The sequence below is a fragment of the Protomyctophum bolini genome, assembly GCF_963924005.1.
Source record: "Protomyctophum bolini genome assembly, chromosome: 16".
In the NCBI taxonomy this organism is placed as follows: domain Eukaryota; kingdom Metazoa; phylum Chordata; class Actinopteri; order Myctophiformes; family Myctophidae; genus Protomyctophum; species Protomyctophum bolini.
In genome coordinates, this window is record NC_137877.1 from 36,878,754 (window position 1) to 36,901,733 (window position 22,980).

Sequence of the window (22,980 nt, forward strand, 5' to 3'; positions counted from 1 at the left end):
TATGGAAAAAAATGCCACTCCTTTTCCATGCCATTCCCGGAAGGCAGCATTCAGGAGAATTGCTTTTTTCCCCCGAAAGTCTCCTGAACTTGGAACGCAGCATTTTGCGTTGAACACATTTGTTTAGAAATCCATGTCGTATACACAGACGCATCTCCAGTAGATAAAGAGTGCTATGGGTTGCGACCCGAAAATATCTGATCTACAAGCTCTCAACGCGTCGCAGCGCGACACGTTGAGAGCTTGTAGATCTTGTAGAGCTTGTAGATCTTTTACGGGGATTTCAGCCCCTTGCCCCTGTAACACTCTCTGCACGTCCCCCGTTACAAGGTACATATCGAGAGATCACTAAACAAACAGAAAAAACAAGGCAGAAAATTGCTTTGTTTCTTGAAAAGAGACTTCAAAAAGAGCGTCGCTGATGAAAGAAAACAACTTGGGGGTGTCATATTGGTCACATATTGATTCAGTCTGCTTCCAATTCGGTCTGCGTGTTTGATGAGAGCCCTTAAAGTACTGTATTACACTCCATCATAAAAGACAAAAGGAAAAAAGAATGGTTCTACGCTTCTAAAGAATTGATCAGCGTATAGCACAGAAACTCAACGCGAAGGCCAGCTGAGGCACGGCAGTTAAGACTATCCCCTTTCTTCTCCATGCAAAACCATTTTTTCTTTTCCCCCCTCGAAAAGAAAGACGCAACGAAGATGACACAACAATGGCTCCTCTATAACAGGAGACAATGGGAGTATCTAAGGGCTATTGTTACAACACACCGTCTGGCAAATTAACACTGTTCAGAGACCGGCAGAAAAGGAGATGGGGGTGGGGGGGGGGGGGGTAAGGTACAACACAATCATGTCATTTTTCAGCACAAGATGTAAATACATGTGCCTTAGCCCCCAAAGTATACATGCATGGATGTACAGTCATTTGAGCGTAATGCTGATTCCGTGATGTACTGTTTATGGGTGTTCGCAACCTTTGCGTTTGAGGAGAGAATGAAAGACAGCGGTACACAAACAGATAAGAGGTAGTAGTACTACCAAGTACTACTACCAAGTACTACTAAGGAGTAGTAGTACTCTGTGTGCGTGGTGGTGGATGGACCGAGAACCGCCAAGTCACTGAACTCCAAGTTGCCGCAACAGAACAGGCGACGAACGGGGAAGGCTTGGAATGTTAACGGCTTTGATGTCTTTCAACTCCCGTCTTCCTCTTGGTCCCTCCGAAGGGGAAGACGTGGAGACGGACGGAGGGTGTGGGTCACTCCCCTAGAGAGGGTGTGGGTCACACAAAGGGTGGAGAATGATCCCTTCCTCTCTCTCATCTGACCTCCAAAACAGCCATTATCAACTCCTGAACTTGTAGTACTGCAAAGAAGTCCGCCCTCCTAAAACCTAAAAAACAGAAGAAATGCTGTTATTAAAATTCCAGGAATTCCTCCAGATGAACAGCTGCCAAAAAAAAAGGAGACAATTGGTAGTTTACAGCTTACGGCATGCAGTCCTCTGGAAGTTCAAACTGTCACGGTCCGATGCCATTATGTGCCAGCAGAGAGTCGACGCTAATATGCAAGCACTTGTTAACTTTAAAGCGGCGACTACAATGCAGTGACGTTGACCTAACCTGCTTTGCCCTCACATAGCACACAACTTGTGTTCTTTTTTTGACCAGTGTTGGTTTGTGGCAGTATACATTTTTTACGATGATGTCACTCACTGGTGGACGGGTTTCTGAACAGCCCACATAGCCCTCCTATGAGACACAGACTGAGTAGAAAATAATCATGATCGTTAGCGAGGACCAATTATATGAAGACGGGTTGAGAAGTGGTGAAGTCGTCCTTTAACACGCCTGCTCAGGCCTCATTCACACGTATCAAACACAATCAAACAAATGTTTTTCTTTTAGGCTACCGTAATGCTTTTCCAATGGGAGTCCCAAACCGTGTGATTGCTGGTGGTGTTCTGCCCAAACATTTGATTGATTGGTGTTTGATATGTGTGAATAGAGGCCTCACTGTGAGTTTTGGAAACATCCTGCATTTCATTGATACTTTAAAAAAAAAAATGAAGATTGGTGTCATGGAGGGACAGCATACTGTTTGCCTACATCCTTTTAGTACCTACACAGAGTAATTAAACTTGCGTTGAAGCTTTTACAGGGGGCATGGCTTTCATCCATTAGAGATTAAAAGGATTAATGGAAGTCGGTGCAGACTAAAAACAAAAAATAAATAACTGGCACAGAGGAAAACGTAATGACTAATCTTGTTTTGATCTGCTGTTCAGATATGAGACTCCTTTTCCCCCCCAGTAGGTGAAATTATAATTTCATCAAATATTGTATGCAAGCGCAAAAGTCATTGTAAGGGTTGAGTGCTCCCTCCCTCCCACTTGCATTTTAGAACTAGGACATTCAGCTCAATATGTAGCCAGAATGTGAACCCGGACATGTTGAGTACACCAATGTTTTATGTTAGAAATGTTTAGTATGGGTCCGTCCCCGGCATGTAGAAACTGCCGGATGCTAACTTGCATATGTTGAGCAATTGTCACAATATCTGACCATACCATTAACAACCTATAAGGAAATAAAATTAATCAAAATTTCATCATGCTTTATGTAGCATAATTGGCATGTCAAACTAGGGGGTTTTCATGATGCCGAATCCATTCCAAGCATTAGTTTTGCACAAAATACACTCCCTTAGGCAAAAATGTGGGCGCAAATCTTTGAATATATATATTCTATCACAGCGTGTTCCTTCCAGGAAAAGCAACTGATATGTTTGATGTTTGATGAAAAGAAATATCATCCATATTATCGCAATTAAAGATTCGTAATCGCTGCGTTCCAAGAAGAGAGCGGATTGCGGGTGAGGACGCAGGAGATGTCGTGTCGTGTCGTGTGAAAACACATAAAACTAAACTATCTTAGGGGCGAATGATAGGAAAGTCACATTGAAATTAATGCTTTTTTTTGTTGCGTCTTTTCTGGAACCTCCATTTGTAACCCTTTTTGTGGTAGTTGTTTTGTACATATATATACAGTAGCAAACATAGATTTTTGGGTAACTTTTTTTCCAGGAAGGATTTAGAAGGCGTTTTTCTGAGAATGGGCCTCAGGTATAAATGGGATATTTACAGTATACAGTATAAAGACTAAATGGTGAGGGACAGGGAGTGATCGATCGGGATTGGAACACGCAACACAATGTCAGGCTGGATTGTCTTTTAACCCATTTAGACCTGAGGACGATTCTTTAAAAAAATGTCTTCTAAATCTGACAGTTTTCTGAAATGCCCATGTTTCCATATCAGTGTAATTGGCCGCCGACCATCTGAAAATATGTTGTTCCAGGGACCCCCCCACCCAGAAGCAAAGATTTGAGTTAAAAACGTTCGCTCTGAAAGAATATATATATTCAAAGATTTGCGCCACCTTTTCACAATTTTAAAATAAATAATAGATCGGCTATTTTTCCAACAGCTAAAGCATAACATAATGCTTGAAAACACCAAAAGGGTTTCCTTTTCGGGACCAATTCTTGGAGTTCCTTGACATGAAATATTGAGCACCACTGACGCACAGAAACATCCCCATGACAAAAACACAACACTTACTATGGCACAGATCATCACAGAGGCGTCTCTCTCTTGTATAAGGCTGCGCTGGTCGGACCTTCGAACTGCAACTTGATGGCCTGTTTCAGGTTGAGCTGGGGGTCCGCCGTCGTCATGGCGACCACCACGGAGCCCTCGGGCAAGGCACTGGAAGGGGGGGAAACCGGCAGGTCGTAGGAGGAGCAGGGGACGACGGGCAGAATGTTACTCTTCTTCTTGTGTCCCGGGTCCCACGAGCTCTCTCCCTGCAGCGCCGGGCCCTGGAGCTGATACGGATAACCCAGCGGCGGACTCTCCCTGTTCTTGGGGCCCCTCGAGGGCCCGTCGTGGCCGGGCATCACCCCGAGGGACGCCATGACGGAGTTCCATTTGCCGCCTCCTCCTCCTCCTCCTCCTCCGTACGGCGGCAAACGGTCCGCTTTGATCAGGTTCGAGGAGTTGTTGTTGTGGGCCTTGGCGGGATAGTCAAAGCCGGGAGAGAAGCCGCCTTTCTGCGGCGGCTCACAGCTGTGCACCATGGCCGTGACGACCGTGCAAACGGCCGGGGGGGGAGGAGGAGGAGGAGGGCTGCCCTTCTTGGTGGGGGGGTACTGGCGCCGACTGCTCCCGTGGAGGCTGCCCGCCGCCGAGGGCGGGGGGAGGGTGGAGTGCCGGCTGCGGCTGCGCGGCAGCGAGTGCTGCTGGATCTGCTGCGTGAAGCTCAGGCTGTCGGCCGGCACCGTCTGCACCGTGGTGGCCAGGGAGTGGCAGGTGGACGAGGTCTGGGAGCTCTGCGTGGAGTGGAAGCGCTCCGCCGTGGAGCCCGGGGACGAGGCGGTGGAGGAGGAGGTGGTGGGGGGGGTGGTGCCGGCGGCCGCAGACAGAGACACCGCCGCGGTGCCTTCGCCCCGGTCGCTCCCCGAGCCGGCGAAAGAGGCGCTCTTCCCCCGTCTCCTAGGAGACAGGGCGTTGGAGCCGGAGGAGGAGGGGGGCAACGGCCCGAGGTACGGCTTGGCTCCGTAGCTCTCCAGGAGCCGGACGATGTGGAAGTGCCCGCGCTTCGCCGCCACCTTCACGGGGCGCCGCCCGTAGCGGTCGGCGTGCTCGGGGTCGGCGCCGGCCTCCAGCAGCATGGCCACCACGTCGGCGTGGCCCTCCTGCGCCGCCACGCTCAGCGCCGTGGCGCCCTGCTGCCGGCACGCCCCGTCCACGTCCGCGCCCCCCCGCACGCCGCCGCCGCCCTCCAGGAGCAGGCGCCCGACCCCCGCGTGGCCCCGCCACGCCACCGAGTGCAGCGGCGGGCGGCCCTCCGCGTCCCGGGCGTCGGGGTCGGCGCCGTGCCGCAGCAGCAGCGCCGCCGCCGCCGCGTCCCCCCGCCAGGAGGCCACGTGCAGCGCTGTGCGCCCCTCGCCGTCCCGCGACTCCAGGGGCGCGCCGCCCTTCTCCGCCAGCAGGGCGGCCATCTCCGTGCAGCGGCCGCCGCCCTCCAGCACCAGGAGGTAGAGCAGCGGGCGGCCCTCGGCGTCGCGCACGTCCGTGTCCGTCCCTCGCCTCATCAGCAGCTCGGCCACCTGGTGGGGAATGGGAAAATGACGTTTATTATCTACGGTAAGTCTGTCTGTAGAGACTCCTGGGAGGAGGACATCTATGTAAGTCTGTCTGTAGAGACTCCTGGGAGGAGGACATCTATGTAAGTCTGTCTGTAGAGACTCCTGGGAGGAGGACATCTATGTAAGTCTGTCTGTAGAGACTCCTGGGAGGAGGACATCTATGTAAGTCTGTCTGTAGAGACTCCTGGGAGGAGGACATCTATGTAAGTCTGTCTGTAGAGACTCCTGGGAGGAGGACATCTATGTAAGTCTGTCTGTAGAGACTCCTGGGAGGAGGACATCTATGTAAGTCTGTCTGTAGAGACTCCTGGGAGGAGGACATCTATGTAAGTCTGTCTGTAGAGACTCCTGGGAGGAGGACATCTATGTAAGTCTGTCTGTACAGACTCCTGGGAGGAGGACATCTATGTAAGTCTGTCTGTAGAGACTCCTGGGAGGAGGACATCTATGTAAGTCTGTCTGTAGTAGCCTCGGAAACCCAGACGTTTTTATTTCTAGGGAGAAAAAAAAAAAAGTCTGGGTCTGAGTCCACTTCAATTCGGCATAGAGTAGTGCAAACGTCTCTCACTCTCTGCTGATTTATGATCATCTGCACCTTTGTTAAACGTACACACTCCTCTCTCTCTCTCTCTCTCTCTCTGTCGCTCTAAGTAATTAGTCTCAGGTCGCGCAGCTGCGCATAGTTTCTGGATCCTGCCGGGAGCTGCCTATGCCATAAAAAGCATAGGTGAGTTCCAGGCTAGTCTGTAGAGACTCCTGGGAGGAGGAAATAACTTTCAACTTTCTTTGCTTACCAAGCATAGAGTTATTATACAATAGAGAAGACACCCAGAGGAAATCCTGAAGCGCAATGGACATAGTGGCCGAAGAAGGTATTGCAGCTTGGTAAGGTTTGGTCCTCAAACACATGAACGCGCACTAGGCTCCGTCCACTCTGCCGGTCGTCGCGCGCGTTCATGTGTTTGAGGACAATCCATCCAGAATGCACACTGCTCCTAAACCGGAAGGAGGAGTGGATTCGCCTCATGCGCTTCTGAGCAACTCAATGCAAGTGGACGGGAGGAGAACTTGGGTGTCTTCTCTATTGTATATATACTCTATGTTACCAAGCAGTCAAGAGCCTATTTGTGTGATTTCTTGAAGAACAGCCATTTAGGCCTGACGTCAAAATTAAAAAAAAAAGTCTTCTGAAAGAATATATATTCATGTGCCGCATTTTCACGATTTTTCAAAAATAGCAGACCTACAAGCTTAGCAATAGCTAAAGTATAACATCAATGCTTAGTTAAAACACCAAAAGGGGTTCCCATCCAGAATGGGTTGAGGCCATATGTGTTAAAGGAGTGTTCTATTTATTTTCAACCTACCGTACACGTGTGTTTATATGTAGAAGACATTTTTTTTTAATCTGATCTCAGGTCAGAATGAGTTAAAGCATCCAGTAACACACACACCTCCCTGTGGCCCTCCAGGAGCGCGGCGCTCAGGGCCGAGTGCCCGTCGTAGCCGCGGTGGTCGATGGGCGAGCGGCGGTCCAGCAGCAGCCGCGCCGTGCCGCAGTGGCCCTCCTGCGCCGCCAGGATGAGCGGCGTGCGCCCCTCGATGTCCATCTCGCCCACGCGCGCCATGCTGCCGCGCTCCGTCAGCAGGGCGCCGCACGCCGCCCGGTGGCCCTCGCAGGCCGCCGCGTGCAGCGGCGTCCACCCGAGGTCGTCCTTGTGGTTCTCGTCCAGGCCGCGGTCGAGCAGCGCGCGCACCACCTCCACGCTGCCGCGCGCCGCCGCCAGGCTGAGCGCCGTGCGGCCCTCGCCGTCGATGGCGTCCACCGCCGCGCCCCAGAAGAGCACGCGGCCCACCGTGCCGATGTGGCCCATGGCGGCGGCCGCCAGCAGCGGCGTGACGGCCGCGCCGGACGCGCCCGTCTCGTCGACGTCGGCGCCGGCCTCCAGCAGCAGCTCCACCACGTCCTCGTGGCCCTCGTAGGCGGCCAGGAGCAGCGGGGTCATGCCGTCGCGGTCGCGGTGGCCCGGGTCGGCGCCGCGCTCCAGCAGCAGGGCGACCACCTCGCCGTAGCCCCTGGAATTATTATTCACTGTTTTTTAGTTATTTATTCATTCAGCAGAGTATAAAATTCAATACAGTGTTTTTGACCCCTCTATCACACGGAACTATGCTTTTTGTGTCCATATCAGCTATGCACAAAAAATAGTTCCATGTGATAGAGGGGTCAAAGTTGAACGAAGGTTGCACTAATATTTTTGAAATAGGTCAACAATACAAATTATGTTATGTTTTGTGAATTAATTTACTTTTACTGCGTGGCCCCAGTGCCCCCCACAAAATGACTGGAACTACTTAATATTGACCAAAACCAGAGCAGAACTCCCACCACGGGACTCGGGCAATCAATTAATACAGTTGCAACCACTATATTAATGGCAAGTATTTCATACAGCTTAAGTTAAAAAAAATCTGAACTATCCCTTTAAAGGACCACTTCACCACTTTTCAATCTTCATATAATAGGTCCTCACTAATAATCATGAAAGAAACGGCACATTTTTTTTCTACTCGGTCTGTGTCTCATAGGAGGGCTGTGGGCAGTTCAGAAACCCGTCCACCAGTGACATCATCGATGGGGAATACAAGCCAATAGAAACTGCAGGCTTTCCAGCCCTGAAAAGTTGCAATGCGAAAATGGAAGCCACCGTTCTCACGATAATGAAAATCTATACATTTTTGTAAAAAAAAATCTTGTTTAAAAAAAAATCTGCCTCCTGGAGTTTCTAAACTGCCCACAGCCCTCCTATGAGACACAGACTGAGTCGAAAAAATCGTGCCATTTTATCACGATTATTAGTAAGATAGGTTGAAAAGTGGTGAAGTGGTCCTTTAACCCATTTTGGGCAGGAACCCCTTTTGGTGTTAGCATTATGTTATGCTTTAGCTATTGAAAAATAGCAGATCTACAAGCTCATAGCGCGCCACCGAGTGGCGCGCTACGAGCTTGTAGCTCTGCTATTTTTGGAAAATCGAAGAACGACTGACACAGAAACATAGCTTTTTCAGAAAACTGTCAGCATGTAGAAGACAATTTCAGAATTGTCAGAATGGGTTAACGCCCTATCCAGAATACATGATGGCAGCATTATAAAACAACAACAAAACAAACAAAACCACAACCACAACAACACGACTGGAACACGGCGGGTCATCATCCCACCTGAACCCGGCCGCCGTGGGCACGCAGAGCGCCGCCACCGACAGGGCCGTGCGCCCGTCCCCGTCCGCCAGGTCCGCCTCGGCGCCACCGTCCAGCAGGACCTCCACCGCGTGGCGGTGGCCCATGTAGGCGGCGGCGATGAGCGGCGTGCGCCCCTCGCCGTCGCTCCGCTCCACGGCCGCGCCGTAGTCCAGCAGCGTGCGCAGGATGTCCTCGTGGCCTCCCCAGGCCGCCGCCCGCAGGGCCGTGCGGCCGTCGTCGCCGCGCCCGTCCACGTCCGCCCCGGCGTCCAGCAGGAGGCGCACCGCCTCGCCGTGCCCGCCCCACGCCGCCGAGCGCAGCGCCGTCCAGCCCTCGCTGTCGGCGTGCTCCAGGAGCTCCGCCGCCAGCCCGGGGCGGTCGTCCTCCTCCTCCCGGCGCTTGGCCCAGTCCAGGAGCACCGACAGGACCTTTTGGTTTTACAATAAACACACTTTTTTTTTACAAAATATAATTGTTAATACTTCTTTCTCTGCTATTTCTGTTAGCCAGTTAGTAAAAGGCTAGTATTATCTTCAAAAACGATGGTGTACAAAAAGGCGGATTTTAGCGGAATTTGCATACGTTAGCAGGGAAGCTGTATTTTCTGGTTAGCATTGGTTAACCCAATGGTTATAACATTAGGCATAGTGACATGTTTAAGCAATTACAACGACTTAATGACACTAAAACGACTTTCTGATGGAATAAAAACATTCTTTAACATTCCAACTGTGTTAATGTGGCAAAAAACGAAAACCACCAAAAAAATAATATATATATATATATTTTGGTCTATTGTGAAGTTTCATTAGAGCCGACTTGTGGTTGAAAATACTGGCACTGGTCACATTATGGTAAAATAAAATAAAGAAAGAAAGCAATAAACAAGATTAGCTACATACATGATGTGCCGGAAGTCCCAAAAAAACCCAAAGGGGCTTATGGAGTGGCCTTCCTATAGTATAGAAGCTACCACTTGAGCTTAAATTACCGCTATACGTGAATAATATTGGTAGGCCTAAAGATAACAATATCAAGTAATAACATGACTAGGGCGTGTTGCCCAAGCTTGTTAATACAAATTGCAGTAATTGTCTCTTAAAAGAACTGAGGCTATAGTACAGACTCAGATCGTTATCCTGACCTTGACGTGGCCCTGCCTGGCGGCGAGGGTCAGCGGCGTCTGGCCCTGGTGGTCGCCGGCCAGCGGGTCGGCGCCGCGGCTCAGGAGGAACGCGGCCACGTCCGCCGAGCCCACGTGGGCCGCGCTGGCCAGCAGCGTCCGCCCGTCCGCCGAGTCCACCCGGTTCACGGACACGCCGCCGTCCAGGAGCATCCGGATGGAGTCCTGCCTCTCCAGGGCCCGGCGCATGATGGTCGACCCTCCGCCGCCGCCGCCCACGCAGTGCACGCCCACGCTGGGGCCTCCGTCCGGGCCGCACGTGGGCGGAAAGACCCCGCTCCGCATCAGCAGCTGGAGGACGTCCTGACCCACCAGAACGGGAGGCGCATGGTGGTGGTGGTGAGGAGCGGAGGAGGAGGAGGAGGAGGGGCCATGGTGGTGGGCGGTGGAAGAAGAAGCGAGCCTGGGCGGCACCATCGCCCGGTCGTTGGTGGGCGCGAGCGTCGGCACGCCCGTCCACAGCATCCACAGGGCCAGCAGCGACGGGTTCTCCCGGTGCACGCCCGAGCAGATGAGGTGCGTGGCCAGCTGGCACGTCTCCTCCGCGTCCAGCCGGGGCGCCCGCAGCGTCAGCGCCATGGCCAGCATGCCGTGGCCCTCGGCCGCGCTGCACAGGTACCGCTGCGTGCAGTACTTGACGTCCGTGAGCCACTCGGCGAAGCTGGCGTGGAAGAGCAGCCGGCTCCCCGCCGGGCCGTCGACGAGCAGCGGGGCGAGGGCCCGGAGCTGCGCCTGGAAGTCGCGGGGCCCGAGGGAGGCGTCGCGGGTCCACGCCGCCGTGAAGAGCTCGTGCGGCGTGAGGGGCCGGGGCGCGGCCAGCAGGGCGTTGAGGAGGGGCCGGACGCGGAGGAAGAGCCCGCCCCGGCGGTGGGGGAAGAGCCTCTGGCAGAGCCACAGGTAGAGGCCGTTGAGCGTGCCGGGGATGTCGCGGATCTCCCGCAGGCCCACCAGGGCGCCCGCCACGCCGTCCAGCACGCGCTCCAGGAAGAGGAAGCAGCCGCCGCTCTTGATGTGCAGCAGGTTGAGCATGTCGGCCGTCTCGGGCGTCAGCTGGCGCCGGAGGCCGCCCTCCTCGTCCAGCCGGCGGAGGATGTACTGCTGGACGTCGCGCACCGGGGCGGGCTTCCGCAGGTCGTCCAGACACAGCTTACGGAAACCTGAGGGGAAAGGAGAAGGAGAAGAGTGGAGAAAATTCATTTAAGCCATTCTGGGTGGGAAGTGGGGACTCCCTTTTGGTGGTTTAAGTATTATGTTATATTTTAGCTATTGAAAAATAGTGTCAAAGTGTCCTTGGGCAAGAAACTGAACCCTACATTGCCTCCAATGAGTCGGTCGGTGTGAGCTCGCCACCATCGGTGTGTGAATGTGGGAAGTGAGGATGCTGGTGTTGACTGTTCGCCGCTTCACCTCCCAATGTATGAATGAATTAACCATTGTAAAGCACTTTGAGCACTTGGAAAAGCGCTATAAAAATGCAATTCATTATAAACTTCTTTGCCTTTTATAGCGCCCTATATACTTCGTCCCGCAGGTCTATACGAAGATCTCTAATGTCCCCATTATGAAAATAATATCTTCACCGAACATATTGATCTGATTAAATATTGAAGGCATTGATCTACGCAAGCTTGTAGATCTGTTCTTTTTGCCCCAGAAGGTTTGCCCCAGAATAGGGAAGCTAGAGTTCACGTGCGGTTGACACTTTAACAACGTTCTAGTCAGATCAGGAAGAGGAATTCTGATTAAGAAATTACACACTTCACATTCTTGCCTGGAGCAATTTATTCCACGAACAAAGTGTTACCACAGTGCCTTCTTGACATAAATTATTGCGAGGCGACATTGTGAGGGTGACAGTTCAAGTGCTGACATGCCATTCTCACATTCAAATCAGATCAGAAAATGGCATGGTGTCTGACAATATTTGACACTCCATCTGGTTTGGATGTTTCAAGATGGGTGACTACAGGTTTTCAACGACATTAGTTTTTTTGGCATAATATCTAAATGGCGAAGCGGTTGCGCAAAGACACCACTGTTTAATGCAATTTATTTGTGCGTGTTATAAGTATTTATTGTTGAATTATTCATGACAAAGTTGTACAGTACTGTATAACATAAGAAACTGAAGCACTGAGAAAACTGTTTCAGTCCTAAGCAAACGTCAGTGCTATATATATATATATATATATAGCACTGACGTTTGCTTTTTAATTGCACTTTGAGCACAGAGCACTTTATGAGCATGATAAAATAAAATAAAAAATATTTTCTTAAGTCTCAGTCCAAGGAGTTTTACTTCTATTGTCTATACGGTGAGCGAGTCTTTTTCCTGTCAAAGTTATCCATAACATAAAAAAGCAGCAGGCTAGCAAACAATTCACTAGTTCTTTGTTTCAACCATTTTGTTGTTATTCTTTTTCACAATTATATTACCTGATCATCTTCTTCTTAGATACACTAGTTTGAAACTCTATACCGTCATATGCATACATCTGTCGCGCAAATTATCAAAAAATTAGAAAGTAGGCTAGCCGGCGTTGTATCAGATTGTGAAAATATAATGAATAATAATAAAATGATTGAAAGACATACGGTTGACTTTTACAACTTTGACTTTTAATTCAACAAAAAATACTTATAACTCGCACAAATAAATTGCATTAAACAATGCTGCCTGGCGGGTCTTTGCGCAACCGTCATTTAGAATTGAATTAGGCCGTTTTTAGCACACAGTATCGCCTGTTATACCTGAATATCGTTGACTGCCGGGTGGGAACCTTGTATGTGCAAAACCTTCCCTTCATTAACAATGCGTTAGTGACACTAGCCGATCTACAAGCAGATCGGGAGATCCATCTGCCACTCTCACTACTTTCGCGCCACGCTCTTGTGCGATGATGAAGTAGGGCATTCATTTAGAGCTAATTAACAAAAGGTTGGAATATATGGAGACGAGGTTCGTTGTCCGACAGCGAAGGATTACTGTCTATATTGTAATGCCTCATTATGCGCGATGATGAGCAATTAAGCGTCTCTCATCAGTGTCAAGACAACAGAAAAGAATGTCACTAGTGTGCAAATGAGTCTGCTGAGCATCGTGAGACGCTATTAACCCATTTAGACCTGAGGAAAGCGTCTGTGTCGTCTTAGCTTTCAACCACTTTAACCGTCATTTAAAACTTTAGCTGTTGAAAAATATCAGATCTACGAGCAATTTTTTTTCAAATCGTTTTTATTCTATGTGGCAGCCCCTGCCCTCTGGAACTCTCTCCCCTTGGAGATTCGCCAGACGTCTACGTTGGACTCTTTCAAGTCGGCACCGAAGAGAAATGTGTTCACTCAGGCTTTTGGCAATTAGTTTGTTTTGTTTTCCGTTTTTCTGTGTTTTCTCAATAGAGCGTCGCAGTCCCGCCCCCTCGAGAGACCCGGAAAATAAATAAACCCGGTCTCAGGTCTAAATAGGTTAAGCTAAATAAAAAATAATTAAACATGCTCAGCGGCACGTTCCCTCTAGACAATTTAGACAATTAATTCACAGTGTACTGAAGTGTAATAAAGCTGTGCTTCCTAAATAAGGGTTGCATGCACATTTTAATAGCTAGTTTTCTTTGTTGAAATTTCTCAAAGCAAATCAAGAATAATATATTGTTTGCTCATAGCAAACAATACAAAAAAAAAAGTAATATTGAATGACCAGAAAATACATTTTTGGGACACGCAAATGTCTCGTTTCATAATAAAAAAGGTGCCTATATAACCCCTGTTGTGAGATGCAAGTACATTGAAAAGTTGCAGTGCGCTAACTTTGCTCCATTCATATTAATTATCATATTAGTTATTCATATTAATCCTACTATAAATGCGCCACGTCTCTGTGCGTGTGTGCGTGTACGGTTGTAATGCACGTACCTCGACAACCCTTTGCCCCACCGACTTCACATTCAGAATGGAAATGAAGAGTTTTACATAGCACATGCATAAACCTTCCTTAATGATTATATCTGGTTTAAGTATTCATTTATGATATATATTTTCTCTAATATTAAGGTTATTCTTGCAGTCAGTTTGTATTTGCTCACAGGCTTGAGCACGGAGGTAAACTTTAGGCGACTATACGTCACAGCCGATCTACAAGCCCTCGACGCACCGCGCTGCGACGCGTTGTGGGCTTGTATATCGTCTATTTTCAGCAAGTGGAGAAAGAAAACGGTCATTACGACGGCATCAAGGCACGCCAAAACACATTTTGTTCGACTAAATCCACTGTAGATTTAGTCGACTGAAATCTTATGATATTTAGTCGACTAAAACCAGACTAACACTACAACATTTCCAGGAGACTCAAATGTTGACTAAAACTAAAGGAAAAATATTCAAGAGACTAATGACTGAAACCAAAATAAAAAAATAAAAAACAACACTGCGTGAAACCCACAAATCTGACCCATTGGTTGGGTTCTAGCAGAGTCATCTAATAGACATTGAGGGGGCAGAAACCGAGCGCTCGGTCGATGTTCATGCAGCCCTGAACTGAGACAACCTGGAGTTGGAAATACATCGTTTCCAACGAGGGCGGTGCAAATAAGAGCTATTTTAAGCATGCGTGCAACATGACAACTGTTTTTAAAGTATTGTACAGTAACAACTACAGTCTCTGTAATGTTTACGTTGTACCATTACTACAAAACAATCTAAAATAAAGGAATTTAAGATCATTAAAGCCTGAGTCCAATTTACATCTGCCTACTTCACCTACAAATCCCTCCATGGCCTTGCCCCACGGTATCTGTCTGACCTGCTCAAGGACTATACACCCCTGAGCGGAACCTGAGATCCTCAGACATGGAGCTCCTCGCCTCAGCGATAGAGCCTTCTATGTGGCAGCCCCTGCCCTCTGGAACTCTCTCCCCTTGGAGATTCGCCAGACGCCTACGTTGGACTCTTTCAAGTCGGCACACCGAAGAGAAATGTGTTCACTCAGGCTTTTTGGCAATTAGTTTGTTTTGTTTTCCGTTTTTCTGTGTTGTAAAGCGTCCTTGGGTTTCTTGAAAGGCGCTATATGAATTCAAGTTATTATTATTATTATTATTACTGCCGGTCCAGGACTTTGTTGTCCCCCATTCTCAATAGAGCGTCGCAGTCCCGCCACCTCGAGAGACCCGGAAAATAAATAAACCCGTTCATTTTTCTCATAGACTTTTCGGAAAGTATTTATTTAAAGACGTTTACGCAAAAACAAACAATTTTTCGGGCCAAACAAAGAATTAGAAAGTAGGAAAAAAAAAATTCTTCTTTGTTTGGTCCAAAATATTGTGTGCGTTGTCATGATTTGTCACGACAAGAGTTGGCTTCGTACGACGCTTAAAAGGTCTTTAAATAAATACGTTTTGGGATTCATTTCCTGGGCCTGGCGTCGTCATGAAAGGGGGCGGGACTGCGACGCTCTATAGAAGTCTATGTAGGAGAGCCGCCATTGGACTGAAGCCCCCATGAAGTGAACGGAGTTTGCGTAACTCCTGTCTATATATCTAAGGCTCTGAGTTCTGGGCAGCGTACAGTATACCGTACGTACCTGAGAACATCCTGCACACCGCCTTGTTCTGCCGTCGCACCGAGCAGAGGAGCAGCAGCCAGCTGGGCAGCAGCTGCTGGTGGTTGGCCAAGAGCTCAGCGATGGAACCGCTCCTCTTCGCGGAGGAGGAGCCTCCTGGGGCTCCTCCTCCTCCTCCAGCGACCCCTCCTCCGTCCACTCCCGCTGCTGCCCCGAAACCACAGCCCGTGTCCAAGGAGTCCACCACCAGCATCAGACTCTGGCCGGGAGAGGGGAGGTCCAGCAGGGGCAACAACACAGCCCTGCATGGTGGTGGTGAGAGAGAGAGAGAGAGAGATCTCACACTGTGACAAAGCTACTCACAACCCAGGGCGCGTAAGGACACGACACAGGCAGTTGTTCCTTGAATTTGTCTTTATTCCTTTCATGTGCAGGGAATGACAAGCAATAATATCCTTTTACACAGGAGAGGTGATCTCCCCACTGTCCGGACAGAGGTTATCTTCTGAGTGTTTGTGGAGATGACTGCTTTATCCTGTTGTGCCTTAATCAAGTCCATGCACAACAGGTGCGCAGCCACACCCAGCTCCAGAGTCCCAGAGTCCAGTTATAGTTTGACTCAGGCCAGGTGTGACTGCTTAACCCTCTAACACCCGCATTAATTTCTACTTGCAAAAAAAATAAAAAAATAAAGTTTGATGAAAAACTTATAATAATTATATAATAATTATATAATAATATAATAAATTAATAATTTACATTTGGGGGATATCTTTCACAATAATGAATAAAACATGTTCTAGACATTCTAATGATCACAAAAAAACATATATTACAATTATTTTACCTACTTTTATTAGGGTAAAGGTCAAAAGTTTTAGGTTAAAAAATGTCCAAACATTTTTTATTTGTGTGAATTTCAGCCTCTGTGGGGGGTATTTATATGCAAATATCATGACTAATGGCATTGAATTGGCATTGCAATGAACATCACTGATGACATTTAGGTGAAAAAAGAACAGATTTTTTTTTTTTTAGTAATTAATTAAAATAAAATTGTAGCTAAAAAGCAACTCTGGGTGCTAGAGGGTTAACTCAGTCATCCTCCTTCCCCCACACACACACACACTGGAAAAGATCTACTCAAAAACCAGAGCAAAATGGAATGCTATTTAGCTCTGAACAGAGAATACACACACTGCGTGAAAAGAGGAGTTAACAGTCAATTATGGGCATTGTATTTTGCCCGTAAACCTCAAGTTTAGCGGACATACAGTTAATGTACGGTAATTTATACAGGTGTGATCGTACAATTCGGGAGTTTACCGGAGTTTGTTGGAAAGTTTGACGGGAGTTTCCTGTAATATACACATGCGTATTCCATGCTTTTTGCGCAGTGACAGTTAGTAGAGGACCTGGCTGAGATATGTATGCACTTAATTTAGGAGAATATCTCAATAGTTTTTGGCTAATATGACCGCCGCGAACAACTTGGAAACTGTGAAGAATTCTCTATCCGGCTCGAAATACTCGAAAATGACCACACCCTTTTAAAAATTACCGCTAGTTCAAACATGGCTGTATCTTCTAAACCGTTGGAGCTACAGATTTTCTGAGGTGCTCAAAACGTAGCAGAATGCTTGAGCACAGTAACTGGCCCAAAACTAAGGAAAACATTAACTCGATATAGACTCAGTGAACACAGTCTTGCGATTGAGAAAGGCCGCCATAGGCAGACCTGGCTCCCAAGAGAAGACAGACTGTGCGCCCACTGCCCACAAAACGAGGTAGAGACTGAGCTACACTTCCTAACCGTCTGCCCACTGTACCAAGACATCAGAGACACGTACTGTCCACTGTACCAATATATCAGAGACATATACTGTCTGTCCACTGTACCAAGACATCAGAGACACATACTGTCTGTCCACTGTACCAAGACATCAGACATATATACTTTCCACGGATTACAATCACCCAAGGAGAGTTTGAAAGCATGACTATTGACAAAAAACTCCCATACCTGTTGGGTGAAGTACAACAATGTGCAAACACTGCAGAGAGATTTGTGAGCTGCTGTGACAGGAGGAGAAGGATGTCAAATGGAATACAAGCACCTTAAGGAATACAAACCATTGTGTGTACACTGTTTATCAAAAGTATAAAGCTAACACCTCCTATATGGATGTGTACTGTATAACTATATCTCGGACAGAAAATGCACAATCCTTTTTATAGTTTCACAAGATAGTATTACCCAAAGTGTTCTGATCATCTGCACCTTTGTTAAATTGACGCACACACACACACACACACACACACACACTCCTCTCTCTCTCTGTCGCTCTAATTAATTAGTCTCATGTCCTGCAGCTGCGCCTAATTCCAGTCTAGAGAGACAGACAGACAGACAGACAGACAGACAGAACAGGGCGTGTGGATTAGTGTCATCGTTCATCAATATGTTCATTATGTTCTCCTATACAAACTTTTACGACGACCTCCCATTGCATCAAAACGACTTTGGCAAATATTGCTCATATAACATTCATGACAATAAAGCTCACTGAAATTAACCAGGGGGGTGTGGTGTGGCGCGTGGAATTGAGAGAGAGAGAGAGAGAGAGAGGCAGAGAGGGAAGATTCTGTTATTGCATCACATTATAAAAGTAGGCAGCAGAGCAGATTCCAACTCCACAGAGAGGCAGAGACATAATGAAAGCCATTCCATCACCGAGCTGGCAACACGAATAGACCGACAGGCCAGTGATAAAAAACAGTGGAGCAATGAAAGAAGCGCCATTTATGCAGCACAATTAATCGTGTCGGAATTTTTGGAGAAATGCATGAGCGACAATAACGCCGATTTCTATAGCGGCACATGAGGTGATGTTTTTGAGCCAAGATCGCTCCTGTTCAGGCAGGCCTTTTCAGTCAAGTTCCCATCATCTCATCATGGCCTTCTTCCTAATAATCCCTGACCCAACCTGCCTGTCTGCCTGCCTGCCTCCCTCCCTCCCTCTGCCTCAGCGCTATACTCTCTCCTGAGGCTTGGTGCTGGATCCGCTGATGACTCAGGCCGATGGAACCTCTGGGATGCGATTCCCTCCCGCCCTGGGCACACACACACACACACACACACACACACACACACACACACACACACACACCACACACTCATGCTGGCATTTGCGATGGATTTTTCACACAGAAAGTCTCCTACAAACATACAGCACACAGCTTCTTTTTTTCTGTGTGTGTGTGTGTGTGTGTGAGTGTGTGTGTGAGTGTGCGAGTCTTCTGCCCGCTGTTCTGTCCATTCTGACCGGCAGGAGGTTCCTGCTGCAGTGGGATGACTTCCACTCTCTCTTATCTCTCTTATGCCAGCCCAGTGAGTGGGCACCATTTCCAGAGCTCATGTACTTAACCCATTCTGACCCGAGATCAGATTCTAAAAACGTCTTCTACATCCCGACAGTTTTCTGAAAAAGCTATGTTTCTATGTCAGTCGTTCTTCGATTTTTCAAAAATAGCAGACCTACAAGCTCGTAGCGTGCCACTCGGTTGCGCGCTATGAGCTTGTAGATCTGCTATTTTTCAATAGCTATAAGTGCTCTCGCATGGCTTATGGGCACCCAAAAACAATAGGTAGCCCACTTCTGAAGCCCCTCAAAGACTTAGAAATGAACTATTCGGTTATTATTAATGCTTTATGGAAGACTTTTGCGTTATGTTTTTCATCTTTCACTTATTCGTCTATCGGTCGTCTCGATCTATATCCACACACACACACACACACACACACACACACACACACACACACATCTCCCAACATGAACAAGCTCTTCAATCTTTTCTCCTTTGCTAGTATACGTTGTGCAAGTTCTTCTAAATGCAATGACTCATATATTTAGCTCATAAAAATGTAATGGAACAGAGCAGACATTATCTGCAGATATGAGCAGCCACAAAGTGAAGTGTAAAGTGTGGAAGTGTGCCAAAAAGAACGACTCGAGGAAAACGGTTACTGCGATAGAAGTATTGCACTTTCATAGAATGTGTCACATTTATGTGTAAAAAAATCTCAAACATTTTGTCCAGGACGGACCGTTACTCTTCCAAGTTTCTGTCAAGAGCTTTCCATAATTATCGGAATTTGCTGGTCCTGCGTCATATTATACTATTATTATGTCGTTTGTGTCATTTCTCTTGAATTATTGAAGTACTGCACTACTGTACAACAACCCAAATCTCTGATACATATATTTGTGTTTGTGTAAGCATCATAGCTTTATCAAATCAAATACATGATTGAACAAGGTTTTATCTGCTAAAAGAAATACGTGTGCATGCTGTCACGTGTGTGTGGAGCTAGACACTCCAAACATCACCTTGGCTGGTGGTAATGCATTATCCATGGGAGCATGATCCAGTGTGCAGTCTATTTTTGTAGGATAACAGCTTGCTTACCTTGAAAAACTGAAAAAAAAGAACGAAAAGCTTGCTGCTACCTAGAAACAACTGTGCAGGTATATATATCAAAGACTAGAGTTGTTCAGATACCGATACTGGTATCGGTTACTCGGGCCGAGTAATCGTACTCGGTACTCGGAACCGGCCCTGATACTTTGACCCGAGTACCAAAATATCCAATTGACACTAAGCTGAACGAATGCAACGGGAGCAAGTCTGACCCAACACTGCAGAAAATCACCAAAAACAGCCGATCTACAAGCATCAATGACAACTGAGAAGTGTAGATCAGAGATCCATCTGCATCTATGAGAAGAAGGGGGTAAAATAAGTGGTGACTCAACAAAATAAAGTACTTGAATGGTAGTCGGTAAGTACAAAAAAATTAAGTACTTGTAGTACAGGAAATCTATGGAAAATACAGGATCAACAAAAAGAAACTTGGTTGATTTAGGGGGTGACTTAAAGCAAAAGGAAAGATTTGCCTTATATTGGATGTCTATGGTGGCCATACTAGGCCATTTTCAACACTCAGATAATTCCAGGCAACTTCTTTTCTATTATTAGTTTGAGGTCAAATGACATTTATTACTGGACTATTGTACAACTCTATTAAAGACTGAAAACGAAAAGTGCCTCATTGTGGCTTGTTTAATTAGACTGGCTAACATTAAAGTCTGCCGGACAAGCTTAATCAGGTGCGTTGGCTGTTGAGTTCATTCAGACTCACTAACAACAACAGAATGCCACTCAGTTTTAGCACATAATAAATGTGTTTTATCTTATCCGTCTTTACCCTGGGATTGTTTTGAGAATGAGGGGAAGAGAAGAACGCACGCGCAATATCCACACACAGTTTAAAACAAACCAAACGTGGAATGCAAATGGCTATACAGTATGTTGCTCAGTTGGGTGCATTTCTCTCATCAATATTCTTCGCTCAAATGCCAGATTTATCGAACAACCGTTAAACACTGGAGTCCATTTTTGAGCACCGTGCGCTAAATGACACAGTGTAGCGCCGTTTCCCAGAGAAGATTTAAAAGCAGCCCCTGGGCAGCCGTCCAAACTCGGCTAGATTACAGGCTTATCACACTTAGGTGCGCGTTAGTAATTTGATAAAAAGGAGAGACACTCCCTTCCTGGCCACATGCTCGGCACTGCAGGGGAGGAGGTTAATGTGCTTTTAATTGCCCCACCGGGCTTTCCGCTCCCAGGCAGTCCTTGAGGTCCTACGACAGGTTATAGACTGTGTGGGTGGCCTCTTGACCTCGTGACTGTTTAATTGGGCGCGGCGGCGGTGTGGAGAGGCGTGTGTCATCAGGAGCACTTAACCCATTCTGACCTGAGATCAGATTCATACGAGGTTTCCACACTGGTCACACACTGGTCTGATGAACCCATTCTGACCAGAGATCAGATTCTAAAAATGTCCGTCGTTCTTCGATTTTTCAAAAATAGCAGACCTACAAGCTCGTAGCGCGCCACTCGGTGGCGCGCTATGAGCTTGTAGGTCTGCTATTTTTCAATAGCTAAAGCACGACATGATGCCAACACCAAAACGGGTTCCCGTTCAGAATGGGTTAAGCCATATACAGTATACTTAGATTAGCCGATCTACAAGCTGACAACGTGTCACGTTCGTGGCACGTTGTGAGCTTTTAGATCGGCAATTTTTGAGCATATTTGTTTGTCCTGAAGAACGTGCCGGAGGAAACATTGCCTTATTAAAAGGAAAAAAACTCATGTACCGAGCAGATACACAGTGTGCGGGTGCATTTTTCATTCCTTTCATTGATGTCCACTGGCCTATACGCAACCTGCTTACGCCTGATTTATAGGTGTGCGAAAGCATTTTCCTATACAGTTGACCATGTTTGTCCGAAACAGGGACACCACCAGGTTGAAAGTGGATAACCTATAGCCTTTTCCAGAATCGAAAATCGTGGGTGGATTTGAAACAGACAAGTTGAAAACAAACAAACCGAACCGAGCCTTTCTGACCAAGAGTCGAGCGAGAGATAAGGGCAAGCGTTGCCCCACGACGGACGGTCTTTCTTTGCCTTTCCTAAAACCGTCGGTGACAGACAAACCCATGAATGGCTGTACACAACCAACAACAGCACATTAATAGGGCCATTCACGGGAACGCTCTTGTGGGTTCCTGTCGTGTTGTTGACCGTGTCCGTCACACTGTTGAGGCAGCGGTTAATGACTGCGTGGCCGCAGCAATCTACCAGCTGTTTCAAAGCAAAGAGCCAGTGTGTGCACTCCGCTCCCCACTCGGGAGCTCATGTTTCATCCGTTTGTCAACGGCTGTTCACATGACGATGCCGTGCACCGCAGCCACTTTCTCTCACTGCCTCACAAAACACACACACACACACACGCGCGCGCACGCGCACGTGCGCACACACACACGTACGTATAATACAGTCAGAGGTAAATGTGGAATCTAGCTCTGTACTTCACACCAGACGATAACAAACAGAGGAGCTTGAGTGCTAGAGGCCTGGGCACATGGCAGTGTAAACACACACAACAGAGCACACAGAGTTAAAGGCTCCTCGTGAGAAGAAGAAGGGGCGACCTCACTGAACGGTACCGAGATGGTCACTGACTGCATGGACTGCTGGAAGCATTTCTTTTTTTTTTCTGTCAACCTCTTTGTCCATTTTGCTCCTCTGAAAGGACGTTGTTGTCGTAAAAGAGCACTGTAGCGTTCGTTCAGACTGGAGGCCCATTGTGACTGCTGTGAATGGGCTGCATTATAAGTCGAGAAAACGAATGAATAAAAAAAATAGAATAGAATAGAAGCCAGTGAAGGGGGTGACACAATTACGTTGACTATCTCGGCTTGTCTTTTGTTTGACACGAGGCTTTGAGGTGACATTCACGGGGAATAGACTGAGTACACATAAAACTGAAACCGAGTCTTGAAGTAAATCCAGACTCCACTCTCCACACCTACATGGCACTTTCTGCCCTTTGAAAACTTTTTTTAGGCCATTACCTCATAAGGGAGGGGACGACTGTCACTTTGACTACCCTGAAACCGTTACTAGAATTCTAAATGAAGGCTGTTCCCAGTCCGTTACAGGTGCTCATCGTTGTTAAATAAACGCAAAGAAAGGGTACTGAAGTATATAGACGCGACAATTAATGCATTTTGAGCAGGATCCCTTTTGGTGTTTTATGTTATACTTTAGCTATTGAAAAATAGCAGAGTGCTGCGCTATGAACTTGTAGATCTGCTATTTTTTTTTAAAACCATGAAAATGTGCCTCAAATCTTTGAATATATATTCT

The 22,980-nt window shown here is 47.5% G+C and overlaps 1 protein-coding gene across 2 annotated transcripts in view; it reads right to left on the reverse strand.

The window, feature by feature from the left end:
• Positions 1 to 277: 277 nt before the first annotated feature.
• The window catches only part of ankrd50l (ankyrin repeat domain 50-like), a 31,267-nt gene continuing 8,564 nt past the window's right edge, over positions 278 to 22,980 (reverse strand). For both annotated transcript variants that reach the window (XM_080786403.1, XM_080786402.1), the window contains exons 3-8: positions 15,221 to 15,501; positions 9,607 to 10,802; positions 8,442 to 8,890; positions 6,673 to 7,294; positions 3,630 to 5,179; positions 278 to 1,400 (exon numbers count right to left, since the gene is read on the reverse strand). In XM_080786403.1, coding sequence (XP_080642529.1) covers positions 3,644 to 5,179; positions 6,673 to 7,294; positions 8,442 to 8,890; positions 9,607 to 10,802; positions 15,221 to 15,501 — 4,084 coding nt within the window. In that variant the 3' untranslated portion in view covers positions 278 to 1,400; positions 3,630 to 3,643. The remainder of the gene's footprint in view (positions 1,401 to 3,629; positions 5,180 to 6,672; positions 7,295 to 8,441; positions 8,891 to 9,606; positions 10,803 to 15,220; positions 15,502 to 22,980) is intronic.